The sequence below is a fragment of the Nipponia nippon genome, unplaced genomic scaffold (assembly GCF_047370975.1).
Source record: "Nipponia nippon isolate SJK-2023a ecotype South Korea unplaced genomic scaffold, ASM4737097v1 scaffold_4, whole genome shotgun sequence".
In the NCBI taxonomy this organism is placed as follows: domain Eukaryota; kingdom Metazoa; phylum Chordata; class Aves; order Pelecaniformes; family Threskiornithidae; genus Nipponia; species Nipponia nippon.
In genome coordinates this window covers 42,542,591-42,560,707 of record NW_028262358.1, presented here as the reverse complement: position 1 = coordinate 42,560,707, position 18,117 = coordinate 42,542,591, and the positions used below count along the sequence as shown (strand labels likewise).

Genomic DNA, 18,117 nt, shown 5'->3' with positions numbered 1-18,117 from the left:
GGTGTTTATAATACCAGCCCCAGAGACTATACTGACAGAGATATTTATATATAATTTAAGCATAAGGAGCTCATTAGAATGGATAACTTTACAGTTGAGATACAAATTCTATCAACATATAAAAACAGCTTTTGTAGTCTTCCTTACTATGATGAAATTACCTAACTTTTCTAGGAGGGTTTCTGAAGCCTAAAATATTTCTGTATTTCATACTGTGTTTAAAATGTGTTGTGCTGTCATCACACACACACACACAAAATAGCATTTTCCTGTGTTCAACTGAGAAATTTTAAGTATATTTAATCAGTACCTTCATGTTAATGTAACAATGCTTGCATTGTTTGCTTTAGAAAATGATATTTTATCAGTATTTATTTACTGTGTGCTGCTTGTATGTCCTTTGTGTTATTCTGTGTTAAAAATACCTGGCTTTTGAAAGGATGCCTTTGAACTTCTAGGCCTTGTACATGCTCATATACATGCATATGAAAATAATATCAGACATAGGAACAAAATTCTAGACACTATTCTTTCTAAAGGAAGATGTACCTGTGAGGGACGTGTATCTGCTACAGCAGAATCCGTAGAGAAAAGCCCAGCAATGCCCCTTTTCTAGCCACATTTCTTGTATCAGTGGCTTGCCATCCAGGGAATCTCTGTCATTGTTTATCCTTCTTCAAATATTTGTGTCAATGTAACGAGCAAACCTGTGACAAATTTAGGCAGTAGAAAGAAACAATGACAAAACGGTCATATTTTCTGAGTGGAGAGGAGGGACAGAAGGAAAAAGATATGTATTTAGTAGATTCTATTCCTACAAGTAGAAATAGGGTTGAAAAGCCAAATCGAAAGTTTGATTTTTGCTTGAATTCACCTTAAACTAGATTGTCTGAGATTTTGCCTGCCAAGAAAAAAAATATCTAGAAAATGCGGAGACTTAATCATAACTTTAGTACAGCATTATGCACAATGAGTTCAAATCTTAAACGAGTTCAAGTGAAATTTGCATTTGAATGAGGGGGATTTGAGTCTGATGGCTGTCTGTTTTGGGGAACAAAATATGTAGACCTTTGCCTAAATCTCACTTAAGTTTACCGCCCTTGATGTATTTTCAGTTGGGCTACATAGGATCCTTTTGCTCTCTAGAGATATACAAGTGACGTTTTCTTCAAGTTTTTTGATTACTTCAGTATCTTGTTACTGTTAACTTCTTCATATCAAATGCTTGTATAACTCCACTGTTTTGCACGTTTGTCATTCAGATCTCGGTAGATACAGCCCATGGTTACACTCCTCGAGCAATTGACATGAGCAATGTCACCCTCTCCAGAGACTTACATGTAAGTCAGAAACACTTAATATGCCTACCCGTTTTTTTACAATTTAATTTTTTCTTTTCTCCTAGTTTATTTTAAACAAATTTGGTGCCTTGTGTTACTTTCTTTGATAGGCTTTCATTTTGGTTTGTGGTTTTTTGGGTTTTGGTTTGGGTTTTTTTTTGGTTTTTTGGTCTTTTTCATCATTGCTCTTTGATCCTCTGTTGCTTTAAAAGACATGACTCATGTTGAAAAGCTTCAGAGTTTATTTTAGTCCTGGATTGATTTACCCAGCTCTCTTTGTGAACATGTGTAGTTTTGAAGAGAATCCTGTTTAGAAGAGCTTGCAGCATCAGCTTTTTTCTGTTTATCATTCATTTCTCCACCATCTTCCCAAAACATTTTGCCATTGCTCTTTTTTCTAAACTGAAGAAATAAGAATCAGGAACCATTGTTACAACAAATATTATGAGAACAGAGTATGAAGAAGTTGGGGGTAGGATTTTGACAGATCTATCAGTAGATTGCTGTTATTTGAAACAGTATTTTTTAGTTAATAAACGAATGCAGTTAGAAAGTTAGGGTTTTTTTCATGATGTTTGATGGAATATGGTGCTAGTTTTTACAGTCTACTAATTTACTGTGAGTATGGTTACACTATTATGTAGACATACACTAGATGATAGTTTTAAATTAGTTAGCATGAGTGTTTGTACCAGTCTAGTGATGGCAACATGGCTACAGAAACCTCCTGAAATACAGGATTAAGTTTGCCCATACTGAGCTCTGTCATAGTCCAGTGAAACAAGCAGCAGTAGTAAAGTAATTGGCTAACTTTACAGTATATACTATACTGTGCCTCTGATCACATTCTAGCACTAGATTTCCCCTCAATTCCTATCTCGTAGTTTCTAGTTTTGTATTTCTAACCATTGTAGATTGCTGACTAGCTTTCCAATAGTAAGAATTTGCTGCCAATTAACTGTCATACATGGGTTAAAACATTCAGGAGTTTGCTGATCATTCCAAAGAGTTAATAAAATTGATAACTGAATAACACCACTTCTGTCATCACAGTCTTGTCTTAAACTGATGGAACAGCTTCATTATAATTGCATTGAATCATAGAGTCATTGAATCGTTAAGGTTGGAAAAAACCCTTAAGATCATCGAGTCCAACCATTAACCTAGCACTGCCAAGTCCACCACTAAACCATGTCCCTAAGCATCACATCTACACATGTACATCATTTAACATTCGTATAGACTCAGTGTAGTCAAAAGACTGCAGACTTTGTTTAATGCACATGAAACAACTCTTGATGTGAACATCATCATAGTATTATGATGCAGTAAACCAAACCCAGAGAAGAGTAACCATCCTGTCACAAACCACAAAAGAAATGGCATTAGAACTTCTATTACTCCCTTTTTTACTCTTTTATGCTATACCCTCTAACATTTGTCATAATTTTATTTCCTTTGTAGCCCTCAGCTATAAAGCAGAGCTGGTTGGCCTTATGATTCATTTGTTCTTAATTATGAAGAGAAGTCTTCTTTGAAACCAGCTTCAAAACCTATTATTTAAAAGCTAAGCAAATTTAATTAAAATGCAATTTCAGGTATTAATTGGCCTGATACTGTCATTCAGGAAATATCCAAATATGTTAGGTATTAATGAGATCTGAGTTTTAAAAATGAGCTGTATGTAGTTTTGAACCTTTTTTAATGTTTAATATCTTTAAAGTTGTAGTTCAGGGTTAGATTCTTCAACCTTGTTTTAAATTGCTGGGAAAAGTTAGTAATTTTGAAAAAAGTTATTTGTTTTTTTTAACTAGTACATAAGAATTGGTGCTATTTAATGTTTGCATCATCCTGTGCATATACTGTGCTAGCAGGGATCATGACCATATCTAAAACTGTAAGTCTGGGAAATACTTCTCATTTTGGCTGTAAGTGAGCACCTGGTCATGAGTAGCAAGGTCTTGCTCTGAGACCGTCTTCATAGCACCCTGCTTTCCAAGGAAAGAAAACCCAGACTACACTACATTCTTCTAAGGGCCTAATCTGGGTTATCGAAACACCAGCACCAGAATGTGCATGATAGAAGGCATCTACCATACAGGAGAGAGATGTGTAATAATGTATCCACTGAAGAAAAGTTTATGAAACAAATTGTCCTATAGACAAAAAAGAGCTGTTATGTGAATTCATGAGTATTCTCCCAAGTAAAGAAGCTGGTATTCAGAAATACTGGTTACTCAAAACTCTTATTGAAGATGAGAAGAATGTTTCTGTAGGTCCATGAAAGAAGTGAAAAATGAAATCTACAGAAAATTCCACCACTGTATACAACTAGAGGGTATACAATCAGGAGGACAGGAGAGGTGGGTTTAAAAACTTGTTTCATGTTGAAATAGTAGTTCCTACTAGGTAGAGACTGGAGAACTTGTCTGTGTTATGCTTAGTTTGGGGTCTAGCTTCTAGTTTACCAGTCTGAAAGAGTTTGCTTTATAGGAAGAATTTACTATATGTTGTGCACACTGGAGGAGGATTTCATGCTGAATAAAAAACTGTGGCTGCATCTATGGAGTCCCTGGTAAAATGGTTGGTGCTTTTAACAGTGTGCTCACACAAATGAGTATCCACCTCGACCAGGCTATATCCATGGGTTTATAGCCAGTCTGCCGGAGCCAGCAGGAACAAGCTTGATTCAGTCCTCTGGCTTGCTGTTCTTTGTTTCTCTTACCAGGGCCTTCAGGGGGTTCTTGCTGGCATCGTTTTGAGAATCAAGTCTCTGTCTGACACGCCAGTACTCTTTCCAGATTATACTCCTCTTTGTGGTTCCTCCTTTTTGTATTAACAGTTTTCTCTTCAGCACTAGGTTCCTAATTCCTATACATATACCTGTCCTACCCAAATTTCGTATCATAATTTTTCAATAAAAACTCTTGCTTTCAGTGAGCCATTATAGTGTAATTCTATCGAACAGCCCAGAGAACAAAATTTGTTGTTTAATATCAACCAGAAAATTGTCCTTCTTGGGGGCTAACCATTGCGACACATATCACTAAGCTCTCCGTTTTCCTAAGGCTATGGCTGAGATGATGGCCGAAAACTACCATAACATATGGGCAAAGAAAAAGAAAATGGAGCTTGAAGCAAAAGGTAATATTAACTATAGGTATTTACGGTATTTTAAGTTCTTCATGATTAGCTTAGGTCATGTATTTGAGAAAAGAGATTGGGGAAAAAAAAGGAATAGAAAATTTAAATTGACAAAGAAGAAACAACAAGTAGCCACAGGATGGGCTAAGTCCAGGAAATTGTAGGCTACAGGAAGACTAGATATTTGAATGAATCAACTGTATTTAGCAGCTTCGAAAGCAGATTTTTGTCTCTGAGCAGCACTTCAATGAGAAAACTGTATAGTATTCATAGTGTTGTGCAAAGGAGCATAGTACTGAGAAGGCTAGAGGTGGCTACAGTGAACAGATTCAGGCAGGACTAATGGAAAATCTTAGAATATGTGGCTTAGAAAATCACCTGAGGATATGTCTCCAATATTTTTTAGAGGGAATTTGTCCCTTTTTTTAAAAATATTATTACTAGAGAATTGCTGTAGTATTTTTTCTGGGATAAGTCTGATCATTACCCTCACAATTTCCTGGGGTTTCATAGCAATTATCATAGGAATTTATTGTGTTCTGCTATATGATGGTGATTTTAGAAGGTGAAATCCTAAGAATGTTGCTTTTTATGCAGCTGTTTATATTAATAATAGCAACTTTATTTTCCTGCCAGATTAACTATCTACATTCAGAGAGGTATCAATACATCAGCTATTTGTAAGCAATACAAATGCAGTTTATTCTGTTTACTTCTCTGTTTTGGCAGCATTCTTTTGATCAGATTGGACAGTTGTCTGAACCACATTTGAATAATGCACTCTAGTTTTCTGTCTTTAATTTATTACTATAAAGTAGAACTGTATCACTTTCATATTTTTTTAGATATGCGTATACCTTGCTAAATTCCATGAACCCTTTTTGCTGTCATCAGAATGTTTAAACGCAGGACTCTGTTTGTATATGTTTATATATTTGTTTATATCTTGGTTTTCTTATGAAATAATGTGTTATTTATTGAAATATTTTCAATTTCATTAAATGAAGTTGCAATTATAATACACATTCGTAACAGTTAAGCACTTTTTTGTTCTTCAAGAGTTTTTGCAATAGGTTCAACATATTTACCTGGTACTTGCAGCAATTGGTTATGTTAGAACTATATTTGCAGCCACATCTATCTGAATATTTTTTAGGTTTGTGTAGAGAAACAGAAAAGTGCGTTGTTGTTTTTATTTCAGACTAGATTTTACTGTAACGTGCTATGTATTATTATGATAGTGCTTTTACATACTGGTACTTGCCATGTCAACAGAGAACTCTAGCTGCTTTCTAATTCTCTTGATTTTCTATAGTAGGAGGAGGCAACCATCCTCTTCTTGTTCCTTATGATACACTCACGGCCAAAGAAAAAGCCAAGGACAGAGAAAAAGCCCAGGATATTCTGAAATTTCTACAGATTAATGGCTATGTTGTCTCCAGGTAATTCTCTGTTCAGTATTAATGTCACAGAAGGTTTCTAATACTCCTCAGTAGCTTTTTTTTTTTTTTTTTTGTATTAAAAGAAAAATCTATGGTCATTTTTAGGTTTCAGTACCTGGGATTAAGGATGAGCTCCTTCATATAGAACATTGTAAGGAAGAAATGGATTATGGAGTTAGTAGCAGGGTTTTTGGAAGGCACAAGCAGAGTTCTCCAGAATCTCTGCATGTCTTCTGCCTCTACTCTCAACATTGCAGCATGCTTTTTCTTTCTGGTGTGTCTCCATACGTCCAACTGTTAGTAAACTTGTTAATTTTCTACAAGTGACAGAATTATTAAGTCTTCATTACAGGTCAGGCACATGTACCTCTCTATAGGAATTTCTCGGCAATTGCTTTGATAAGACAGTTTTCTTTCTGAAATCTACTACTCATTTCTATCAAGTGAGTTAATTTGTACTGTTACTAAAATATTTTAAAAGTGAAAAGTGATGTTTTTAAAAAGTTTTTTTTTAAACAATCCATAGTGTAAATGTAGTAATAGTGAAAAAATGTGGTAATCAATGGAACATTCATAATTCAGTACGTATACATGCTATTCTCTGCACAATAACATGTATAATTCCCTTTGGTTTTAATATGACATATTTACCTACTAAATGCAGTGTGAATAACATTTTCATTAAATTGGAGGCTTGTCTGCCTCATCAGCATGGCTTAGGAAATGTGAGTCACTAGGAAAGGCCGAAAGCATACCTGAGATTTGTATGACTTGAACATTAGTAAGTGAATGAAACAGTCACAGAGATGGATTTATGTAATCATTGTGAGATAATTAGCCTAGCACATCTACTTAAAATCTGCCTACTTCCTTTCTTTTATATCAAATATGAAATTCAGCCCATTTATAGAGTCCCACAGCTAAACTAATAATTCCAGGTAAGATCTTTCAGGGTATCTGGAATAATTCAATTTACTTCCCTTCAATGGAGTAGGATGTACAAAGAAGGATGTCAGTCAGCAAAGGTTTCTTTTCTCATCCCCTGTCAAAATGACAAAAGACTCCTCGTCTGTATTCAAGGTTACACATTCCTTTTTGACTAATCCTTTTTATTTCTGTCTAACTTAAACACAAGTGAAAAGTGGCTTTTGGTTTTTGGAGGAATGGAAGGCTAAGAGGGATGGTAAGATAATTGTTAACTTGGACAGACCTGTCATCTAGTAAATAGTTCCTGCTGCATCTACATCCTCCTGTGCTAGTCAAATGCAGGTTTTTCTATCAAGTTGAACTTAATGTACCTGCTGCTCCTGTGACCACTGTGCTGTCTAAACAAACAAGCATCTGATTCATGTTTTTCTTTGGTCTGCTTACCACTTGACTTTCTGCTACATAGGCCTTGCACACATTTCTTTCCAGTCTCTTATTTGACAGTGATCATTCTAGTCTAGTGCACCCCCATGCAGACTGGGTTTAGGGAAGATAGAAACACTTGCCCCCTGCCAAGCACATAGCACTCAGGCACATGGCCTGTGACCCATGGTCCCACTCAGCTGCTGGTGCTGAGCCCCTCACTTGCCTTAACTGACACTGCCCCCCCCCATTAGCTGTTTTTTGGGACTTACAGCATTTCCACTCCAGTGGCTGGCAACTGGGACTCCCACTTGCTCCAGTTGCAGACACCACAGACCAGGGTTGCCTTATCCCCCCTGCTCCCCGCATCTGAGTGCAGTTGCTAGCACCAAATCCACTCACGCCAGTCCCCTGCAGTAGCTTGCACTATGGGCTCAAAGTCTGTAGGACCCATAGAGACATTCTCAAAAGCTATGGCCTCTCCAACTACTGATGCTGAGATCCTCATTCACTCCTGTTGCTGTCACCACAGGCCTGGGGGCACCTACACCCCAAGTCTGACTCCAGTTGCTGGGCCAGTATCCACTCACACTAGTCTTGCCAGTAGCTGGCACTTACTCCTCACAGCACACACATACACATGGGATAGTGAGTGAGGTTACACAGAGAAATACTTAAGAAAGGATTTAATAAGAGGATAGGACAGACTCTAGTGATGAAGAGCAGGGCTCAGTCAGACAACTGTATTGACAGGCCACAGTTTACATGTGACTGGCCCCTTTTATACCCCTTTTTGTCTTTTCTCCCCTTTGCTCTTCCTCGATCCTCCTCCCTTGCACATTCTGTCGTTAGTTTGTGTAGTTCCACTGACCTGCCTCGAATGTTTCAAATCCTCATGTTTTTCACGTCCCCTCCTTTTAGGAGTTACAAAATCCAGGTGGCCCTCTCCAAAGCTGTGTCTGAAGTTTCTTAATGGCCCATTAATTAGTAACTGGAGACTTTTGGTCTCTGGCATTGTCTCCTTTATCCCTTGTCTACCAGGTTTGTGTCTCTATGTGTTCTTGTTTATGGCTTCCCTCTTATTACCCCCTTTTGCATTGAGAAGGTCCTTGATCAGATAACCTTAATGAAGCAGACACTATTGTACCCTTCCAAGTATCAGCTGACAAAGCTGTTTTAGTTCCAGAATCTCTTTTTCTGAAACTGAACCTACTATCATCAATGTTCTACTTTAAAGCAGAAATGTGCCCTACACAGGCAGTTATATTCAGTAGGCATACTTTTTAAACTTGCAAAGTAATATTATTAATGTACTTGGTGCCTCTGACAGTGGGGTGACTGACTCCCTTGCTGGTTAAGCATAGCTTCTTTAATGCCATCATTAAAGTCCCCATCCTGCAGAATCAAGGCTTATGTCATTGCCAACTTGTTGCTAGCAGACATCAGCCCACATCATGGAACCACTCTCTGCAGATTCAAACTTGTTGAAAGAAGATACGTTTTTCACATCAGACTAGTAACTGTGATGGAACATACTGCAAAAGGTAAACTGCAGTTCCATCACTTTGTTTTGGTTTTCCCCTGATTTTTCACAAATGCCACTTAGCTATTCGAAGTTTTTCCATTACAAACAGACTTTTGGGGAAAAGTCATGATGAGGGAGACTAGATTTACTTCTGGTTTGATTGTTTAAATCAAAGTATTTTGGCAGTTTCAAAACTCCCTCACCCAAAAATCGGTCCCTGGAGGGAAATATAAGACAGTAATGCCTTACAAGTAAGGGAAAGAAATTACAGTGATACTGGATTAATCTGATTGACTAGTCTCATTTTTCTGTAACCTTCTTGGGAAATCTGAGTTGTGTCATAACAAATTGCTCAAAACCTAAATAAGCATAAGACTACTGTTTACTTCAAAAACAGAACAATTCTTATGTTAATAAGCAGTTAACCATTACTAGAGAAAATGGTTTCAGACTACATGGAGAGGTAAGACTGCTTTGAGTCCTTCTGCATGTGTGAAAATTGACTTGCTTCTTTTTACAGAGGACTTAAGGACCTGGAGTTAGACACACCCTCCATTGAGAAACGCTTTGCCTACAGTTTCCTTCAGCAACTTATAAGATACGTGGATGAAGCCCATCAGTACATTCTGGAGTTTGGTATAGTACTCCTTGTGCATTTTCTTAAGAATTATTAGCTAAGATGCTTGATATTATAAGAGCAACTAGAAGAGCATTTAAAAGAATGACACATTCTTGGACGAGGAGTTTTCCCTCTAGTTTCCTATAGTTGATGAAGATGATGAATTTTGGAAAGTTATGTAGTTCACATATTCATTCCAGTTTCTCATATTCATTCATCAGATGAAAAGTGTTCAGCCAAAATTTATAATGACTTTCTTTGAAAAAGAAAACTAGCTGCCCTCTTGTATTTATGCACTAACTGGTAATCTCTCACATGTGCACATGAATATTTACTATATACATGTAATCCTTTTTCACAGAGCAAATTAAACCAGCCATTTGTACTGTTCTGAAATTTTCTCTGGAGGAGGAAGTTGAGTAGAGAAACCTCTTTAACAAACTCCCACAAGGGGAATGTTCTTTCACAAACACCCAGCATTTGTTTCATCAACAGTGCTATGAAGGAAAGGATTTAACTTGATCTACTTTTGTTAAAGATAAAAAAATTAAAAGTTTGGTGACCCAAGTCAGCTTTTTACCTGAGCAGTAAAAGGCAAAAAACCTGGACAGATGCAGCTTCTGTGTGACCATGGGAGTTGCAATGCCACATAACATATACTGTGCCTCATGTCTAGGCATAGATGCTGTAATTGACAGTATTAATGGCAGAAATAGCATGGAGATTGAATAAATCGACGCTCATCCAAAAGCCTATCTAGTTTTAAAGTGGAAATTATCAAGTTTATGAATTATTATATCCCATTGTTACTTACAGTAGCAAAAGTCTGGCCTTGATAACTCATTGGGTTACTTCTGCTGCTAATGCCTGATTATCATGGCTTCATTCTGCTTAATTATATAGATTTGGCATTACTGCAAGAATGATAATGAATAAATACTGAAACGCTAGAAACACTGGTGGAACAAATACCATTCATGTCCCTCGATGGGTTAGTAAAAAGAAGATAATAAATAAAGGATAAATAGTCTGGGAGCTGTACCAGCTTATGTCTGTAAAGAGTATTTGATTTTTATAGTAATGGGGAAGTGAAGCAATTTTAATTTCAGTTGGGTAGCTCTAACCATTAATTTTGTTCTTTAGACAATAAGTAGTAAAAATTTGGTAATTCTGTTTCTCCTGGGAATGACTGGAGAAAGGTGTTCCATTAGAATCTGAGTTCAGGCTTCCAAATTGTCCCCAGTAACTAGAAAAATACAAACATAGGACTAGAGTTTAATCTCATAAAAATATCCATGTCTCTTTGGACTATGAGATGTCTACACTTTTATGAAGATTTAGACAATTATTCTTTACATATTTTATTTGCTGTAACATTTCTCCTCATGAAGTAGTCATAAAATGCCACTTTGACTAGTATGTATACTGTTTATGGTATCTTAAATCTACATCTAAATATGACCAGTACTATTTGTTTATAGTATACACTTTCTAAAAAAAATGCACAGTAGACTGTAATTAGGATATATGACAGGGAGCTTAATTTTCTTCTCTCTGCAGATGGTGGCAGCAGAGGCAAAGGAGAGCACTTCCCATATGAACAAGAAATCAAGTTTTTTGCCAAAGTACAGTATATCTTTGCTTATTCTTTGTCAATGTAGTAAGTAGTTGAAGTGAGAAAGTATTTGTTAGTGAACATGATTTTTGTTGTTATAGTTGCACTTTTCTGTGTTAAATTCATTATTTTATTAATTAAAAACAGTAGTAATAAAAATAGCTTGAAAATACTGTAGGATGAAGTATAGATGTGAAAAAATTACAGGACTATATTCTTAGTCTCATTATTTCCTTGCTCCATGATATGCAACTACTCATATGATGTTATTCATAACCTCCCTACATTTTCTGTTTACCAGCTTAGTATAATTCTGAAGATTTTTCTCTTTTACAGTCTTCAGGCAGGTAAATATGAGCAACAGTTATTGGAATTAACACAGCTATGTATCTGTCACTGTCACCTTCCTTATTTCTTTCCTTGTTTTAAAACTGATGTCTCCATCATAGAATCAAAGAATGGCTAAGGTTGGAAAGGTCCTCTGGAGGTCATCTAGTCCAACTTCACTGCTCAAGCAGCATCACCTAGAGCAGGTTGCCCAGCACCATGTCCGGACGGCTTTTGAATATCTCCAAGGGTGGAGACTCCACAGTCTCTCTGGGCAACCTGCGCCAGTGCTCAGTCACCCTCACAGTAAAAAAGTGTTTGCTGATGCTCAGAGGGAACCTACTGTGTTTCAGTTTGTGCCCATTGCCTCTGGTCCTGTCATGGGACAGAACTGAAAAGAGCCTGGCTCCATCTTCTTTACACCCTCCCTGCAGATATTTATACACTTTGATGAGATCCTCCCCGAGCCTTCTCTTCTCCAGGCTAGAGAGTCCCAGCTCCCTCAATCTCTCCTCACTTGAAAGATCCTCTAGTTTCTTCATCATCTTTGTGGCCCTTCACTGGACTCCCTCTCCAGTATGCCCATGTTTCTCTTGTACTGGGGAGCCCAGAACCAGACACAGCACTTCAGGTGGCCTCACCAGTGCTCACCAGAAAGGAAGAATCACCTACCTGGACCTGCTGACAACGCTCTGTCTGATGCAACCCAGGATGCTGTTGGCCACTGTTGCAGTGAGGGTGCGTTGTTGGCTCATGGTCAGTTTGCTGTCCACTGAGACCCCATGGTCCTTCTCTGCAAAGCTGCTTTCCAGCTGGTCAGCCCTCAGCATGTACTGGTACCTGGGGTTATTCCTCCCCAGGTGCAGGACTTTGCACTTCCCCTTGCTGAAATTCACGAGATTCCTGTCAGCCCAGTTCTCCTTTTTGTGTCAAAAGATTTTACGCTTTATAAATTAAGAAAATCTGCTTATGCCTTTTGCACATAAAAGCTTGTATGATGTTTGCATATTCAAAGTGCCTTTTGAATTCATTAGTGAATAAGCAGAGGCAGCTGTTTGCAGCATTTTCTAACCCTGATATCCTTGCAGTAAATTGTAATCTTGATACCTTAAAATATTTCCATGTGGTACTGTTTGCCAAGTTCATTGACTCAGAAGCTAGCATTTCACCTTCTTTTGAACCATGCTCCAAAAAGGAAGCAATTTCAGATTTTCTTATTGGCTGTTTATTTTGGATCTCCTCTTGGCTGACACGTGCAGTGGGCACTGAGTAATGGTCACCACATGAAGTAAACAGGAAAACTTCTGTGGACAAGCCCTTAATGAGTGAGGCTGTTTTGGGAGTTTTATTTGATAGCATCTAGAATTAAGTTCTGTTAGTGTGCTGACAGTTGTAGGTGAATTTTTCTTAAGCCTACCTTAAAAGGCATGAACAGCAATAGTTGTGTCTGGATATGTGGTACTGGAAAAATCTTGAATTGTGAGATAAAATGAAATTATACTTTCTGCTTTGTACTCCTCCTAAAAAACACACAGATCGAGTCCCAGAGATAATGTAAATTTTTTTCTGTTGCTTTTCCTGATGACATTTTGAAGTGCCTTGAATACTAAATAAATTCAAAGAGGAATAGACATTAAAGAAAAAATACGTAGAGATTTTAGAACAGAGAACAATCTCCTGTCTTTAGTTGTGCCTTACAAAGAGTAATAAAGAACATAGTAAAGAAAGCCCTGAGATAACCACTTCTTTCTGATGTAATTTCAGGTTGTGCTCCCTTTGATTGATCAGTATTTTAAAAATCATCGCCTGTATTTCTTATCTGCAGCAAGTAGGCCTCTCAGCAGTGGAGGTCATGCCTCTAATAAAGAGAAAGAAATGGTGACAAGGTAAAACTTAAAATAATATTAATGCATATGCATGTGTGTGTTTGTCTTTAAACAGCAGTGGTTGATTGTGGGAGAGTGAGAAGTGGGAGGCAAAGAAATATTTTTACGAACACGCAAATTAAACTTTTTTCACTTTCTTTTCCTGTTAGGAAAATTCATTGTATAAAATGAAGAGAGGAGTACAGAGCTATGATTATATGCTGTTTTAAAGGTAGTGGTGATGATTTTAGCATGCAGGGAACTTAAATATAGCATTACATCCAACAATACATCAGTTGCACAGTCTGTGGCACAGGCTATACAATTGTTTATCAGTTTTCGCATTTGGAAATAGGTATATAGTGAAATCATTATTCCTGAAAAATTTTGTGGTAGATTTAAAAGGCAAACTTACTTATAGCTGTGTTTCAATAAGTATCATTATTACTATCCACCATAAATAGTAAAAATGGAAGAGTTGCATTCTTTCTGCTCTTTGGTTTTCTAAATAGTAATAACGGTAGTAATATGACAGAAATATCCACTTGATCCTTTCTCTGAAGTTATCCATTTTTTAGACCATCTCTCTAAGACAGGCTTTCACTTCACTTCTGATTGAATTGAAACCCATATTTCCCATTTAGTGAAGTAGACTACAAGCTTCGCACAGGACCTACTGCATACCCATAATGTACAGGTATCATGGTTGCCTTCCTGGCTGTTATTGGGTACTGAAGCATGCAAAACTAAATTGCTGTTCTTTGAGGCTGACAGCCAATTGATGGTCATATAGACGTGCAGGGTTTGCAAGATCGTGTGAAGTTTCTAGCAACAATACCAAGCATAAGTAAGTAATGGCTGTCTTGACCCTGTGTCATCTCATGGACTAATTTGATCTGGCAGCTTGGCTGAATGGCATTATTCAAAGAATTAAAAAACTCTATCAAATTGCATGCATCTAGATGCTTTTCCACTCTCTGCGGTGCTGTTTTTCTCTCTGTAATGTCCTGGATAACAATATTTTCACAGTTGTTAAGTCATGTCAATAAACCCCATACTTCTGGAATATGTCAAACATGGATATATCAGCATACATGCTGCAATAGATTCAGGACTTTTGCACATATGCTGTCTAGCTGCATGAGATTCCTGAACATGTAGCCCAGCAAAAGGATCAGAGCTGCTGCCATACTTAATTGAGTTACCTGCCATCCAGAAGTGTCAGCCAAAGAGAAGAAAACACGTGCAAGGAAACCTTGGATGAATGACAGCTATAAGCAGTGCTATTGAGCAGTTCATTTCTTGATTATCAAGACACAAAGATTACAGAAACTACATTATATGATCCATTTCCTGAAGGGTTGTTCTGGGCCATTTTAATAGATTCCCAACATTTTTTGTGTTTTTGGGGTTTTTTTTGTTTTTGTTGTTGTTGTTGTTTTGGTTTTGTTCCCCCCCCCCCCCCCCATTGCAGGGAGTTTGCCAAAGCTGAATTTTGGATTTCTGATGAGTTTTCCCTTTAGATTTGTTGGAGTGCAACTCATATGTAGGATTTTCTTAAAGCTAAGGGCCATTCCTGGCTGCTTTCTTTGCCCAATTAAGATAAGCTTGCATTCATTAAGCTATGGAAGAGTATATTTTTGGGTATTGATAATGCAGTGACAGTGTTAACAAATGCAATAACCATTCCGTGTTCAGCAAACACATTAGATCCAGATCTATTTTGTCGGCAAATACGGATCAGACCTCTTCCTGAAATATGGTGGCATTATATTCCATCTTATTTGTAACCAGCCTCTTCAGGATTGGGCTTTTTGCATTACTCATCCATTAGACCATCTTACAAGTCCTTGTACTACTGCAGTTGTATAAAATTAGTTGTGGACATCAATCTAAGTACTGGCCATTTGGATGTTTTAATTTATTTGTTTATTTAACCTAAACTAATTACACTGGAGACAATAGGTTCAGTCTGACTTTGTGAAAACATATCATCTGCTGAATGCTACAGTCAGTTGAGTAACATTTGTATGCTAGAAAATAAGATAGATGATTGTGAGCTATTTAATGTCTTTGTTAGAATGGACACAAGATTTATATGATGCTAACATGCTTCTGTACAGCTTTTCCTGTTGGACTGGGTGAACCAGGATCCTCATAAAAGAATATATAGTGTATGTCTGCCTCATGGAATAAAAAGTGAACAGAGATCCCTGAACATGCACCAACCAGACTAATTTCTAAAATAGAGCAGTTGTTGTTGCTATTGTGGATCACTGTGCACTGGCTAATTAGCTGAATTCAACACCACATTAACCTGGCTGTTCTGATTCTGGACATAAATGTTTCCATTTGGCACCATGCTCTTGTTTGTCAATGGAACAACATGTTCAGATCTTACCCATAAACTGTGCGGACATGCTTATGGTGTCTTTTGCTTTTAAATCAGAGGTTGATAATTAGCCCGTGTACCTAATAATTAAATAGCTTAATAAAATGCCATGATATTGTTCATGTCATTTATGGGAGATGAGGGGTTTTGCAGCATAAAAAATAACACCAAAATTGATGTTGTTCTCGGAGAAAATTCTCAGGCTGAACTGCATCATGAAGATTGAGCTAACCCTTCCTAAATCTGAAGGCCAGGTCAATTTGGGTAGGGCAGTGTGCTCCTACTTCTGTGAATTAACACAAAACTTCATTCTTCATTGTTCTGAACAGGGCACTGCTCATCAGCACAGAAGTAATTCAAACGTGAAATTAAATCATTGATCATATCCATTTTTATTGGTTTTTTTAACCATTTAAGAGGCTATTTCTCATGTTAAATGTGTTTAAAAAGCAATGTATTTGAAAAGAAATTCTCACTGTGTTCAAGATCACAAGATCCGAATCGGACTAGTTAAAACATTTGCCATCAAACACTTCAATTAATCTGATTTCCTTACCTTTTGTTTTCAAATTGTCAGTGGTATCCTGAGTAGCACACTGACCACATTTTACTTCTTAAAGCTTTGATGGTTATTTCCTTGTGGGTTATTGTATAGGACGCTTTTATATTAATTAGCTTTGCTTTTAATTTTTTTTTGTTTCTTTAATTATAATATGTGCTTATTTAACCATGTTTGTTAAGGATATGCACTTAAAAACTCTTTCTTTAGTACTCTGTCCCACATTCTGCTCAGATAATTGATTCTTTCTGCGTGACATCATGTTGCTTTTCCTGCTCATATATCAGCTGTTATTTTTTCTTTCTTCTCCTCCCCCCCCCCTTATTTTTTTCCTTTTCCCTTCTCTTCTCTTTTATTTTTCTTTTGTCTTCAGCCTGTTCTGCAAACTTGGAGTTCTTGTCAGGCATAGGATTTCACTGTTTGGTAAGGAGACCCTTGACAAATACTAGCATGGCCATCACTTGGTTTTCTTTGCCATTTTTGCGTTGTGTTACGTGCTGCTTTGTTGCATGCTGCATGGCTGAAATGCATGGTCTTCACAGACCACTAATGATTTAGGCTGGTAGATCACAGAATTTATTAGATGGAATAAAAAGCTTTTGTAGTTATCAGTTTGGGGTTTTTCGTTTAGTTTTCCATGTGTCTTAACTAATATCTGGATTTCATTATCCTACCAAAGAATTTTGCTGAGTTAATTATAATTACTAGTTTGTTATTTTATTCTAAATCGTTTGGGAAAAACAGAGCATCAGAACTCCACATTTATATTGGAAAGTCATTAAGGAAAATTTGTAGTGGGCTGAAATGCTTAGTTATGTTCTGTGGAATTCTTAGATATTCCCAGATGTGCTTAACTCCACATACGCATGTGTACTATCTTTCTGGTATTACGTGGATCTAGCAGGAGCTCGGTGTTTGTCTTATGCCATGTGAAAATCACTTAATTGAAGTCAATTTGAAGTCTGTATCAAATGTATACATTATATGCAATGTGTGGCACAGTCATTTACTCTGCAATTTTTTCTTATGCCATGATGATAGGATAGTTGAAATAGTACATCCTATGCATATATAGCTTCTATGATGGATGTGTTGCAAACTTCAGCATACATGAACATACCTAATTGGGTAATGATCTAGTGAATTAGAATTTGATTAAGATAACATGCATCTAACTCAATTCCTACATATTTCATTCAATTTGAAGGGAAGGAACTCACTTGCTGCAGCAGTGTGGTGTTTAAAAAGCTTACAGACCGTTATGAAAATGATTAAACTGAGAAGAAAGATCGGAAGTTATTTTGGGATATCGCTTTTAAATATGTTTTGGGATGAGCTGAGTGGATTTGCCTGTAAAGCCAAAAGATCATAGGAGGAATGGAGTTATTTCTGCAGCTGTGTGACATTGTTGCAGCTTTTTCTGAAGGGTGGAGTATGTCACAAACGTACACATAAGCTCTGGTTTATACCCTAGGGTGTTTCTTCAAAGAATGAACTAGCTCAGGTATACTATTAAAGTTTTGCAAATTTTTTCGTTATTGTGTGAATTTGTTTTTCTGACTTTTTTTCTAAAATGAGTAACAGTTGAAGTTAAAAATCTAAGTGAATGTAACTTTCTTCAGTGGTAAAGAAAAGATCTTTTCCATTCCACATCTCAGCTTGCTTATTTCCTGTTGTTTGGCTGGGTTCAAGTGGTAGAAGGAGATAAGTCGGATGAGATCAGATGAGTATTCGCTATGGCTACAGTTTGGTTTTTAACTCTTTTCCTAGTGTGCAGTAACTAACAGAATACAGAATCTTTATGCCAACAGAGAAGTATACTGTAGTTTTTCCATGAGTTATGACAAGGTCACCATAAGACTCTGGAGCATGGTCGTTTGCTGTGGACCTGCTAACTCAAGTCAGTCACCTTACAGTTTGCCTTACCTTGACAGTGGAT

The 18,117-nt window shown here is 37.1% G+C and overlaps 1 protein-coding gene across 8 annotated transcripts in view; it reads left to right on the top strand.

Moving 5' to 3' along the window:
- RYR2 (ryanodine receptor 2) overlaps window positions 1–18,117 on the top strand; it is a 434,903-nt gene that overhangs the window by 321,566 nt on the left and 95,220 nt on the right. For all 8 annotated transcript variants that reach the window (XM_087777049.1, XM_087777051.1, XM_087777048.1 and 5 more), the window contains 7 exons: window positions 1,263–1,340; window positions 4,409–4,484; window positions 5,800–5,926; window positions 9,322–9,437; window positions 10,981–11,045; window positions 13,127–13,248; window positions 16,552–16,601. In XM_087777049.1, the coding sequence (XP_087633175.1) occupies window positions 1,263–1,340; window positions 4,409–4,484; window positions 5,800–5,926; window positions 9,322–9,437; window positions 10,981–11,045; window positions 13,127–13,248; window positions 16,552–16,601 (634 nt within the window). The remainder of the gene's footprint in view (window positions 1–1,262; window positions 1,341–4,408; window positions 4,485–5,799; window positions 5,927–9,321; window positions 9,438–10,980; window positions 11,046–13,126; window positions 13,249–16,551; window positions 16,602–18,117) is intronic.